At 34.5% G+C, this 12,981-nt stretch overlaps 1 protein-coding gene across 6 annotated transcripts in view; it reads left to right on the top strand.

The window, feature by feature from the left end:
• The window catches only part of LOC112987042 (importin-11), a 107,309-nt gene that overhangs the window by 73,271 nt on the left and 21,057 nt on the right, over positions 1-12,981 (top strand). The window contains exon 30 of one of the 6 annotated variants that reach the window (XM_064502621.1): positions 6,620-6,748. The exons of the other annotated variants lie outside the window; for them this stretch is intronic. Within the exon in view, the coding sequence (XP_064358691.1) occupies positions 6,620-6,638 (19 nt within the window). The 3' untranslated portion in view covers positions 6,639-6,748. Of the gene's footprint in view, positions 1-6,619; positions 6,749-12,981 lie in introns of those variants that run through there. 6 annotated transcript variants of the gene reach the window in all.

The following is a 12,981-nucleotide window of genomic DNA, read 5'->3' as shown; positions in this document are numbered from 1 at the left end:
ATTTTATCTAAGTGCAGCCTAAGGCTTCAGCAAATTTAGCTACTCATGCTAAGTAAGTTTTATATAAGTTGTGCTAAGCGGCTACCTCTAGATAGTTTCAGTTCACTATTCTTTAACACCATGTTGATGTTCTGATGATGCTGCATGGTGAACAGAATGCATTAGTTGCATATAAGAGTCAGGTGAGTTTAATGAAAATACAAAACAAATGGTAGGTTGCTGAGTGAAACTTTAAAAACTTCAGTAACAGTTATAGAGTCAATCACTCAAAAATTAGAATAATTTAATAATTTTAGTGGGCTTTTCTGTTCCACTTTTTCCTGTATCTAAATATTTCTGTTCTTGGGTTTTTTCCAAGAGCTTGCCTGTGAAGTTTTTTGTCTATTTTTAAGAATTTACAACACAAAATTAAAGCCAGTGTTTTCCAAAAAAGTCCATTAATTTTAGTGCCTAAGGGTAGGTCCAGTTTGAGAATTAACTTTGAGCTTGAAATGTGAAGCATTTGAATTTATTTTGTCTTTTTCATTTATAATTTGGGGCACTTGAGTAGTATTTTGAGATTCCCTTGTTCTTTTTTCCCTTTACTTCAAATTGAAGTATTTGTCTCAAAAACTACGGTAGGAGAAATGTTAAGCACCTAAGAGATTCTCTGGGTTGCTGTACTCATATCTAATCTTTATGTAAATGAATGTCTGCTTTTTCTCACTGTGTGTCAAGTCTGATATGTCAGCTAGTATGAGTTCTGCCATTTAGATAATTGGCATTGCAAGTTTAAGTACAGATAGTATGTAATTATAAATCTTCATTAGGTAATTACAAAAGTTAGTTCTTTCTCTGGCATTTGCTAAAGTTATTTTAAGTTAGGAAATTTAATTTTCCACTTAAGGAGAATATATGTCTATATGTAATGCAGGAAATGGCTGAAAAAGTGCTTTATAAAATGTCATATTCTCCTTAGTTGTATCCCCATTTATAAAGTAAGAATTTGTTACATAACTGATTTTAATATCCATGTAAAGAAAGGAGAATGTACTACTGAGTCCATTTCCCTGGCTTCCTGTCTCTGTTTTTATTCCTTCAGTCAAAGATGGGCTCACCCATGCCCATAACAGTCTATTAGTATTAAAAGGAGTTCTCTTAGGTTAAGTTTTTACAGTTGTCGTCTTTCGCCTTAGGATGTGTTTGGTTTGTCCACCAGGTAACAGTACAGTTATAACTGAATGAAAAATGAGGTTTCAGTCTTGATCTGAGTATCATGTATCACTCAAAATGTTAAAATTAAGGAAGTTGTAGTACTATATGCAGTTCACCTCACAGTATTAGCAAGTAGATGTAGAATGGAAAGACACCTTAAACTTCCGTTGTTCAGAATCTCCGTCTTTTTTTCATCTGCATCTAGTTATTCTTATGAAATGGTCAGGAAGAAATTGTCAGTCCTCTGCCTCGTTTGCAAGGAAAAATAAATCAAATGATGGCATGGGCATGTCACCAAATGCACTGACCTCTTGCAGAAAACAAGTTGCGGTCATAGGGCGTTGTTTTGCCTCTGATGCCTTGCTTTCATTTGTGACCTATTTAAATTTAGGGTTCCAGAAATCTTTCCTATAACTCTTCTAAATATAATTCACCCTAAAATTGATTTTTTAATTATGTAAAGGACAGCAAAAAGAAAATAATGGACTAAATAGCTTTTTTCTAGCTTTATCCTTTGTAATGTGCAGTTTACATGTTTGCAGATCAGTTGAGTGACCAGTGGCTAAAGCATACCATATTATTAAAAATGAATCAAAAATCACAAGACTGGAGTAGATTTTTTAAAATAACTAGTATAGTTTTTTGCTGTTTCCACCTTTGTGTGTTCTGAGCTGTTTTGGCATACCTATTCATCTTTTTGCCACGTGCTCCATGAAATATGAGACTGCCTGAGAGTAGTTGAGATTTTGGTGACTTTTGTTAACAGTGCAAGACTCTTAAGTCAAGATATGATCCCCAAAATTAATAACAGTACCCATATCACTAGAAGAACTTCTGCAAATAAGTACTGTCTTAAAATGATGTTTTATATTCTGATAATCTGATTGAAGTGGTGATTGAACAAACATCATGTTTTGGTATTAAGGAAGTGTCCAGTGTGCTAGCATAAAGAATATTGGGTTTTTAAAGAAGTAGTTTTTGTATTTTGTGTATGGATATTGTCTGTAATTTTCAGGAAATGCACTAATTGTTAAGCTTTCTCTTTGTTAAATTTTTAGAAGCTATCAGCTGCTAATGCAGGCAGTGTGCTGCTGAAAGCTATAAAATTGAATTTAGTTTTGAATCAATTCCTAGAAGCTGAATTATTCCAATTGAAATTTTGAAGTTATTTTGCTCTGAATTCTTTAAATCTTTGGGTTTTAATTTTATTGTATGCACATTTGCTATTGTGAAATTAGAATGCAGGGTATAAGAAGATAGATCTTCAATATTATTAAAAAGCAGTAGGTGGCAATATATCTTTTTTTTAAGATGCATTAATGTTGAGTACTTTTTTCATCACTTTTCTAATTTGAACAAAGTTCACCAAATATTTTAGTGAATAGTAGAAGCTGCCGCTATAAATACTGTTTTTTCTCAGCATGTCACATCTGATTTTATTGATGGCCAGCCAGGCTTTTTTGATGTTTTGTTTACAGGACTACTACTCGCTCTATAGAAGACTTGTTATTTTTTCTCTTTAGTGTGCGTGACAAATGTGATAGATATATTGATGCAATGATTGTTTACAATGAGGTGAGAAATTTACGCTAACAATTTCTCATCAGTGATTCTGCTAGTGTAATCTTAAGTTGCAGAATGCTTTTTGTCATATTGTTTATTGGCATTTAAAGCAAAATAAGATTTAAAAATTTGAGAGATATTCCTTTTGTTTTCCTAAATAGGAAAAATAATTGTATGGTTTCACATTTTACTGTTTCTCAGTGTATTTTGGAAGCTGCTTGATAATTTAATCAAGAGTAGTAAATGCCAAGAATAAAAAGGGAAATAAAGGTGGCTTCTTAATTTTGAGATAGATTTTTGTGATGTATGTTTATATATATGAATGCTTAGCACTGTGGGATTTTCTAAACTTGGAATGTTTTTGCTGGGTTATTAATTTGGTATTAGGATAGCTGTAGTGTCGGTCTGTGCCCTTTGTAAGAATCACTGTTGCTGTTATATTAGCATGCAGTAGCACTCTATGAACAGAGAAACGTCCAGTAAGCAGCAAATCGAGAACTTGTACAGGAGTATGAAAGGAGAAATCTGCAGTATTTGAGATAATCAGAAACTTGTAGATAATCTGGATGATGGTGGTGGTGATGAAAGAAAAGGGGTTTTGACGCCTGATAAACTAACATTAATAGGATGTCCCTAGCAGATGTTGCAGGATGTAGCCAGGTGAGACTAAATGTTGATGTGTATGCTGCCCTAGTGGCAGGTAGTGGCTGAACTGTTCATACCTGAGGCCGTATCTGGAGAACGATATGGGGGAAGGTGAGATTGTAGCTATTTGAAAACAAAAAAAAAATGTGCATCGTAGCCCACCTGTGGAGAATAAAAGCAGAAAGGAGCAAGACCTGCAGGAGGAGGTGTTTGTTAAATTATTAGAACAATAGTAACAAAGAGAAAATGTAGGTAAATGCTGGGGGAGCACAATACTTTGAGACAATTGTGACTGACCGTTTCAATAGTAAAGATACCAAGGAAAATGAGAATGGAGAACAGCCAGCCTGGTAATTTTCCTCTGTCTTCTGTGCTGAGATACCAACAGTGCATCACAGGGAAACCATACCTCTGTGTTTCTTTCTACCTTTCTTTTTTTTTTTTTTTTTTTTTTACTTTTGCCCATGCCTAGTTTTACTGTGTTGTTTTATTTATAAAATATACAGTAGGAGGGGAAACAGGTTCACTCTTACAAGTTCAAAAGAACAACTGCAGTGATAAGAATTGGTTTTCGTCCACTGTGTTGGCTTTAACATCATTTTGTTATGATTATGAGATTGAAATTCCTCTTTAAAAATTGGCTTTGTTATATTTTTAAAGATGGGTAAGTTTAGAACTTGTTTTTGAACTTTTTGCATGTTTTTCTGCTGTACATAAATTTGAGTTGGATGATTGCTTTCTGCTCATTAATATTCATAGCCTGAACCTAACATAAATCAATGAGTGCAGAGAAAATAGAGGTTGCTTGGAAGGACTGTACTTAATGCAGCGTTTGTATGTTCTTCCAGTTACTTTGACCCATCATTTTATGCAGAATTTGAAACTTTCTGTTGAATTTGGCAAATCACTTTTGCTCAGACTTCATGCCCATATTGACAAGGAGTATAAAGTATTCAAGTTAATAATGTTTTTTCCCATTCATTGTGGAAATAGATTTTCATATGTTAAAAAGCAATGACATTAGTAATTTTAATAATGTGAGCACATTAAGATAAAATTCACTGCAGGATTCAAAGATCTATTGCCATGCGAAGCTGTATTCACATCTAAAACTTGCCATTTCTACTTACTACTGGAAAGTAAAATCTGTAGTGAATAAAATATGGTTAGCTTTCTCCAAGAGTGGTGTATGTCAAATAAATGCTTGGAGTTTTCACATTTCAGTGCTTTCTTTATAGTTTTCAGTTAATAATAAATTTTATTGTTTAAGGACAAGCAACTCTGGGATTTTTGGCCTCCTGTAGTTGAAAATCAAAGGCGAATTTCTGTTGATGACAATATCACATTTTACAGATTCCAAACGTTATGGTTAAAATTATTTTTTGAAATCTCTGAAAACATAGGGTTCTTTTGGCAGAATATGGAAGAAAGCCTCTTCAAGTGCCTGCTCCTTTTGTTCATGTGCTTCCTGCATTTCAGTTTGGATCCTTACAGACAAAGGCATTTGGGTGGTATTTTGCCCCCATGTGAACTTGTGCTTCCTACACAAGATTGGTGTGGGCGAAGTGATCTGATGCTTCCATAGTGACTTTTCCTTGTCTGTGTGTGTTTATGCGCTTGCTCATCCTCTTTGCTGAGCAAGAGGTCTCATTTTAATATAAATTATCATTTTTATAGTTACATTGTTATTCGTAGGCTTAATCTCTAAGTTTCTATCCTGTTTCTAGCCTTTTCCTCTGTTAGATTACGAGACGGGGCTTTGCAGATATTTAGTCCCTAAAACAGATAAACTGAGGATGTAATCTCTGTTACTTAATTGAGGGTGGTATTTATAGTGCATGTGTTGTTTGCACTAAGTGTTTATCTGCACAGGAGACGCTAAAGGAAACTAAAGCTGTGTACCTAAGGGTGTAATCTTTAGAACATATGTAAACCTTTGTGGATGTGTGTGTGTGTGTGTCCTAAAGTAGAGCTTAACAAAGTGTTTAGATCAAGTCTGACCTACGACTCAGACTAGGCGCCGGTCTAATCCCTCGGCACGCCGTCCTGAGCTGTAGGATGTCCCGGGCTCCCCGGGGCTGCAGCGGAGCTTGCCTGCCGTGGGGCAGGAGCTCCAGGGCAGCCTTTCCCAGGCTCCCCCATCCGGACCTCGGTGTTCCCACCTTCACTGTGCTACATGAGTGTGTTTGTATTAGGAGCAGTTTTACTCTGCAAACAGAGATAGAACTGTATAAATGTTGCTATTTATTTAATAAAACATTGGGGTTGCTGGCTGAAAGAAAAAGAATTTACAGATAAGACAGTAGTACTGTTACAAATAGGTATGCTTTATTCTGTAATAATTATACCTCACCATCTTACATAAAACTCTTTTTCAAGCATTAGTAGTTAAATAAGAAAAGAGCAGTAATAGTTACAAAGATAGTTCTTGGTTTTCTAGAAACAAGTAGTTGAGATTTCCTTTCCAACAATACTTCTGAAGCACAGATAAAATGGCTTCCTGTCTCAGGGTTTCCTGTATCCATGGCAACCTCACTTTACCCACTTACTACTTTGTTTCCTGAGTGAACAGTTGCAAAACCTGGGACAAAATTTGAGAGCTCTAGTATGCGGGAATATTGCTTTGAAAAACATTTCATGGATTAATATAGTAAGTTAACCTGTAATTTAGTCCAATGAACTACAAAACAAGAAAATAACAGAAATAATGAACTGCAGATTTGGGGTAAGAATGTGTTTTTATTTATTTTGAATGTAGCTGAACTTTATAACAATAAAATTCAAATTAGAAATGAGCCACAAATGAAAGGAAACTTCTTTTCTGTTAGCATTTCTACTTGAATGTTACTGCAACATCTCCTAATCATTTTTCAAATATATAAAATAGTTAAAGAAATAAGCAGTATGTTGATTTTACTAGAAGCTGTTATTTTGGCAGCTTAGTTGTTTTTATGTCATAACCAATTAAATATTTTCTGGCTAGGTTGGCAGTGTATTAGTTTCACTATTCATTTACTTGGAAATTTTTTTCAGTGTTGTTCAAACTCATGGTACTTACTAAGTTTTATTTTGAAACTGCTTATTTGGCATCAAAGGAGAATATTAAAATACCAATCTGGAAAGTAATTCTTGCCTTTTTTTAAGATTGTACAAGTAAAATTTTTAAACTGTCAAATGAATAATATTTATAAACTTGATCTTTTTTTATCTCTACTAGCGAAGTCAGAAATGAGTGAGAAGGCCAAAGACAGGGATATGTGTGGACTACAAAGTTCTCCACCCTGCATAGGAGCATTCCTGTATATCCTTAATTGTTTTCTTTTGTTGCTGCTCCAGAAGGAGATTCTTGGCTGTCCATCTGTTTGCCGGCTCTGCACAGGGAGGCAAGTTAACTGTCGTAACTTAGGTCTTTCAAGCATCCCACGGAACTTTCCCAAAAATACAATTCTTGTATACCTCAGTGGGAATAATATATCACGTGTGTTTCCAAATGAATTAACGGGCCTTCAGAAACTTGCTGCACTGTACATGGATAATTCCAGTATTTCATATGTATATCCGAAATCTTTTGTGGATCTCCATAAACTGTGCTACTTACATCTAAATAACAATAATATTAAGCGCCTGGATCCAGGAATATTTGAAGGTCTTTCCAGTCTTCGTTGTTTATACCTGCAGAATAATCAAATAGCTTTTGTTCCTAGAGGATTATTTAGTGATCTCTTTTCTGTTAGATATTTAATGCTTCAAAGGAATCGTCTCAGTGTCCTTGGAAGCAGGACTTTTTCGGGAATGATAAATCTCCAAACACTTAATCTAGCCAATAATAAGATTTCACGGATATCAGATTCAGCGTTTTATCACCTTGAACACCTTGTGTATTTGCACCTTGAAGGTAACAACTTAACAGTCGTGCCATCAAATGCCATTGGAATGCTCAAAAATCTTGAAAGACTCTCTTTGTCTCACAATCCCATTGGATCAATACATCCTTTTGCATTTAAAGGACTTAATAAGCTCAGATATCTGTCTTTAAAAAGTGCAAAGCTAAAACATATTGCTGTAAACGGATTTTTTGGATTAAACAACCTCAGCCAGTTAATCTTAAGTTATAATGATTTAGAAAATATAAGTTCCAGCACTTTTACTTTACTGCATAATTTAATATATCTGCAGCTAGACAGAAATAAAATAGCCACTATTGCTGATGGTACTTTTGCAAATATGGGGCATTCACTTAAAATACTAAGTTTGGCGTTTAACAATATTACAGAGTTGCAACCTGAAGTGCTCAAGCCCTTAGTGTCTTTAACTCACCTACAGTTAAATTATAATCCTTGGAACTGCAGCTGCAAAATGCTTGGGTTACATAAATGGCTAGCATCATCTTCTGTTTCTGTAAAAATTCATTGTCAAAGTCCCCTCAGTATGCGTGGTAGACCTTTACATTATGTTAAGTGGACTCCATTTGCCAACTGCAGTAGCCGTACTGCCAGTCCAGAAAAAGTCTGGAATCTAGGATCTGGAGATATTAGTCACAGCACTACCACTTTGCTGATGGCATGGCATAAGGTAGAGAGGCACAACATGTCTGAACAGTTTTTCAATGTGGATGCTAGATATGTTAATTTCTGGGAAGGAGCTACAGCAACATCTGCTAACCCATTGCCTTATGAAAAAAGTGCTGCTGAAAATCCATCACAGGCAACTATGGTATTATCACTATTGCCAGTGCAAATACCAGCACAGATTTCGCCGGTTAACACAACTGTAGATGACAAAAGCTTATCTCCATCAGATGCAGCATCTGTGTCATTAAAAACATCTCTGCTTTGTACACAACAAGTTGAAAAGCTGAACCAGGCTTTTGACATTTTACTGGCTTTTTTCATTGTGGCTTGTGCTGTAATCCTGTTCCTAACATACAAAATTATTCAGTTTAAACAGAAACTAAAGATGTTAGAAAACTCAGGGGAAAAGAGAATAGAATATTATGGTTTTTATCAGCCTGGCAGATACAACATAACTGACCCGGTGCAGTCTCTAACTCAGAATTCATTGGGAGATTCAGAACTTGATCAAATTAGGCTGCTCAAGCGAACAGCATCTGAGAGTCAGGCACAGGTCATATTGTTTGAACATTCAGCGTTGTGATTTACCTCATTTGATTTGGTGTTAAATTTATTGTGGTCTGAAATGTCAAAAATTAAGAACTCAGTTTTCTAAAAATGCCTTCACTGGTTAAAATCAACTGGTTATATTATTGTGGAAAATGGCATAATTTGTGTTCTGCATCATCATTCTTTTCCCAACTGTTTTGGAATTTATTCACTTTGTTAGATGTCAATTAAGTCTGACATGGATAGATATATATTTATCCTCTGTCCCTGTTGCAGGAATCTTTCATCTATAACTCAAGTATATCAAAAGATGTGCAGTAAGAAGTGTGCTTGTGTATTTATTATTTATCTTTGCTTTGTAGTCCTTATTGGTATTAAGTATCTGTAGAAATTACATAGCTAACCTGAAGACGAGCAAACAAAATAGATCATTCTATCAGGATTGTGAAGCTAAAAAGTTGGGTTAATGAGAATAGGAAATTGCTTTACATATTTATTGTAATGAGCATTTTCTGTTCTGCCTCCGTTAGTCATCACAGTGGGGAAAGAAGTGAGCATTCTTGCAGCTAACATGTTCAATCTTTTGAGAAAGCAGAAAACCTAAAATGATATGAATTTGTTCATACCTATGATATTTTAATATACAAATTTGTGTATTCAGTCTGTATTATGAATATATTAAAAATGTGAATTTTTTTGTTAGCGTGCATCTCATTTTCTGATCATAACTGCAACTGGAGTTAATATGGAAACTGACATTCCCTTGGATTGAAAAATTGATGAATTTTTTAACATGTTCTAGAAAAGATGTCATCTATATAGCAGTAGTTTGAAGGTGATTTTTGCAAGATAAACAGTATAAACTGTAGAAATATACTTCAAATATTTAACTTCTAGATTAAATACTGAAGGTATTTAAATATTTGTGATGCATATTTGCAAGTGTCAGGTCACAGTACATTTTCTTAGTAAAGGCTAACTAAGCTTAGGAGTCTTATTTAAATAACAGATATTATTTTAATATATACTTTGCATTTGTTTCAATTTTTTTCTGTTTACATTATTAGTAGGTTATGCCTACTGTGCTGTAGGTTTATTTTGAACCTGAGTTTCTATGATTCTTTTCCAGTAATTCAAACTTTACCCAGAATAAGTTCCAGAAAATCCAATTAGCGTTAAGTTTTCAACTAGTTGAAGCGGACTGACTTATGTGGATTCTGTGTCTTCCATAAATACGTGGTCTACAGACTTCAATCACTTGAATTTTAAGCAGCTCAGTTTACAGTTAAATCCGTTAAGCCTACCATTTAGCACAAAGAAAAATAGAGAAAAACATTTTGATAGGCTGAACTTCCACAAAGTTAATTGAAGTTGCTTAAATCTTGCTGTTCCCAGATTCAGTCTTGAGACCAAGGGCAGTCTCCAGATGCATAGACCTACCCTAGTGTTTCTTGTTCCAGCCTTCTTTCCTTCTGCAAGCATAACTAGTATGCATGGCAAAATGTCCTAATATTGTGCTGCTCCCCATCATTCAAATTCATGCATGTCTAATCCATTTCTGAGAATGACAGATCTTTTCATCTACCAGTATGAATACAGACCTGGGCTGTACTGTCTGTGTGTGCATGTGGAAGCATATGTTGTGTGCATCTGTTGCTTGTTATCTATTATCTGTTTGTACTGAATGTACTGAAATCTTAGTTTACTTTTTCATAGTACTGTATTTTAGTATAATTTACTGTATAATACATCAACTACTTTTAGTTTATGGAACACTGAATTCAGCTACTCGAACAAAAGTTTAAACCTCTTGGATTGCATGAGTTAAAACTATTTGTATATTTTATGATGTTGTTCTAACTGTAGATCAGATATTAAATGTAATGTGCAGTTTTTTAAGGAGGGAAAATATTGATGAAGCTTTAGTTCATGCTTAATTCTTTAGGTGGCTATCCATTAAGGTTTTTTCCTCTTTATCCCCTTTTGCTTGTTACTTTCAGTCTCTCTTACATAATTCCTTATGATCAGTGTTATTTTTTTATTTAATTAGAGCTGCAGATTCTGTTCTACTGTAATAATTCTGCAGTTTTAAGTGCTGTATTTCTAAATTGTCAATTCTATATAAATACATCTTCAAAAATAATGGAGCGCGTTAGCATCTCAGTGAAAGAAATTCTGAGGGGAGCTAGTTAACTAAATTTCATTAATAGAAACTCTGATGTCCTCATAAAAGAAAGGATTTTTCTAGAGTGGACAGATGTTGAGATTGACCAAGCCCACTTCTCAAAGACATCTGCCAGGTTACAGGTCTTATGTTTAAACTGTGTATTCTACAACTGCTTTCCTGCCAAGAATGCAGTTTCCTCTGAAGGTGTGCCCTTTCCAGTAACAAGCTTCCGTAGAAATTGTTTTTCAAGAATGAGTTTCACCGTCCATAGTGATGGAGTGTAGAAAGAAATTGATAGTGTCATAGCTGTCTCCACAAGCCAAGGGATAGAGCTGTTGAAAGCTGCCTTTTGGAGAGAGAGGAGTCATCCTCTGATATCCATCTTGCTAACAATTTTATGGGTAAGACTAACAAGGAATTGAGAGTTGGGAAATACCTTTGTTTTGCAATTAACAGTTTTTGTATTAAAATTTTCACACTGGGAAACTGAGATCCTTCCATGTAAGAAAAAAGTATATGAATGTTGGCAAGTGTGGTTCATATGTGTCTTAACTATTAAAATCATTGCAGATTATATTAGAAGGTTTAGCAGAGTCGGCCCTAAGGATGTAAAATGGAGCTTAAGTCTTTGACTAGTCACCAGTCCCTTACTAGATTCCCATTCACAGTATTTATCATTGAGTTTATGGTCAGCCATAGGACTCTCCTGGAAATGTTGTCTTAGCTGTGTTATTACTGTCTTGGGAGCTCCGTAGCACTGTGCAGCATCTAGGGACAAAAAAAAAAAAAACATTGCTCATAATATGTGTAAAGTAATCTCCATTTGTCCCCTTTCTACCTCTCCTCAGGCTAATGAAATAAGAATAAAAATTTAATTAATCTTTCTGAAATCTGCTGTTATGCCAGTCAAGGTGGTAAAGCTTCTCCATTTCTTGTTTTTTTTTTTTTTTTTTTTTTTTTTCCTGCTTCATTCTGGCCAATGTAGAAAAGCAGAAAAGATTTTCTCCTTTTGCTTTTGATCTCTAGAGGAGATGCTTTCCCATCTAGCATTTTTCCTTCTCTGATAGACTGAGGAATATGCATAGCAGAAGTGGAGACCATTTTATTTAAGAATAACTAACAAATTATTATCGTGTATGTTGTATTAAAGTGATGATAGAACTTTATTTATAGTGGCTTGCTGCATAATTAAAATCCAAATTCTGAATTTTTGCATAAAAGTTCAACATAACAAAAATGTTGAACGGAATAGCTGAGTGTATTGGAAATGACATAGAATGAGAAAATCATGTATCATTTTCTTCAGAACTGATGTAGTCTGTTTTTTTGCTTTGCCAAGCTTTTACTCTTTTATCTTAGCAAATATTGAAATAAAAGGTGTGCAGCTATTCATGTACATACTGCCCTAAGTATGTTTGCTACACTTTGTTTTCATTAGAGGCAAGGTAAATTTTGCTTACAGGTGGCGTAAAAGATCCTTTTACTAATTAAAGTAATGTTAATATTTGTTAATTACAGCTCTGGAACTTGTTCCTAGACTGTTCTAGATCCTAATTAAGAGGGTTATAGAGGTTATAAACCTCTAATGCTGGTCCTGTCTCTTGCTAATTCTTGCTGCATACCAAGATGATGTTTTGCCCTGATAAATCAGGGAAACTGGGTAGTTATAAAAATAGTTACAACTTTAAGCTGTTGTTTGTTCTGGTGCTAATCTGGACTATACAGTATTTGGGAAAGGAACTGCTTAAATGCTGCCTTCTGAATTAAGATTTTAGTACTGGCAGTACTAATTGCTCAGTTTTGAAACCAGTGTTCTTCTAAATAATAATTCTAGTCTCCTTTTGAACCTACCCGTATGATTTTCCAGTGTATTTCTTGGAGCAAGCAAGCTAATTTTAGATTTTTAAAAATTTGTTACATTGATATGCGTGGCTCTTCCTTTCTGTTCTGTGAAAATAAGACCTAATACATTTTATATTGCCATTGAATTTTAATGAGGTTTGTTTTTTCAAAGCACAGTGAGTATGTGTTGTCTTTTTTTCTCAGCATGTCTTGCATTCTAAAAATAGTTGTATTGTTTAGTGATTCCATACTTGGTAAATTTTTCAGTGAACCTTTGGTAAGAACAAGCTTCATGTCCCATTGCAAGGGAAAAAGGAGAAGATATTATCTTTACTGAAAGCTATAGGTGATAATTACCCCATTTTGAAAGGTCTGCATTCTGTAGCATTTGCTATTTTCAAAAAAATTAAATGGATAAATAAGCCATTAATAAGTTCTGTATTTACTGAA

The sequence above is a fragment of the Dromaius novaehollandiae genome, chromosome Z, assembly GCF_036370855.1.
Source record: "Dromaius novaehollandiae isolate bDroNov1 chromosome Z, bDroNov1.hap1, whole genome shotgun sequence".
NCBI lineage: Eukaryota > Metazoa > Chordata > Aves > Casuariiformes > Dromaiidae > Dromaius > Dromaius novaehollandiae.
This window is presented reverse-complemented; position numbering and strand designations above follow the sequence as displayed.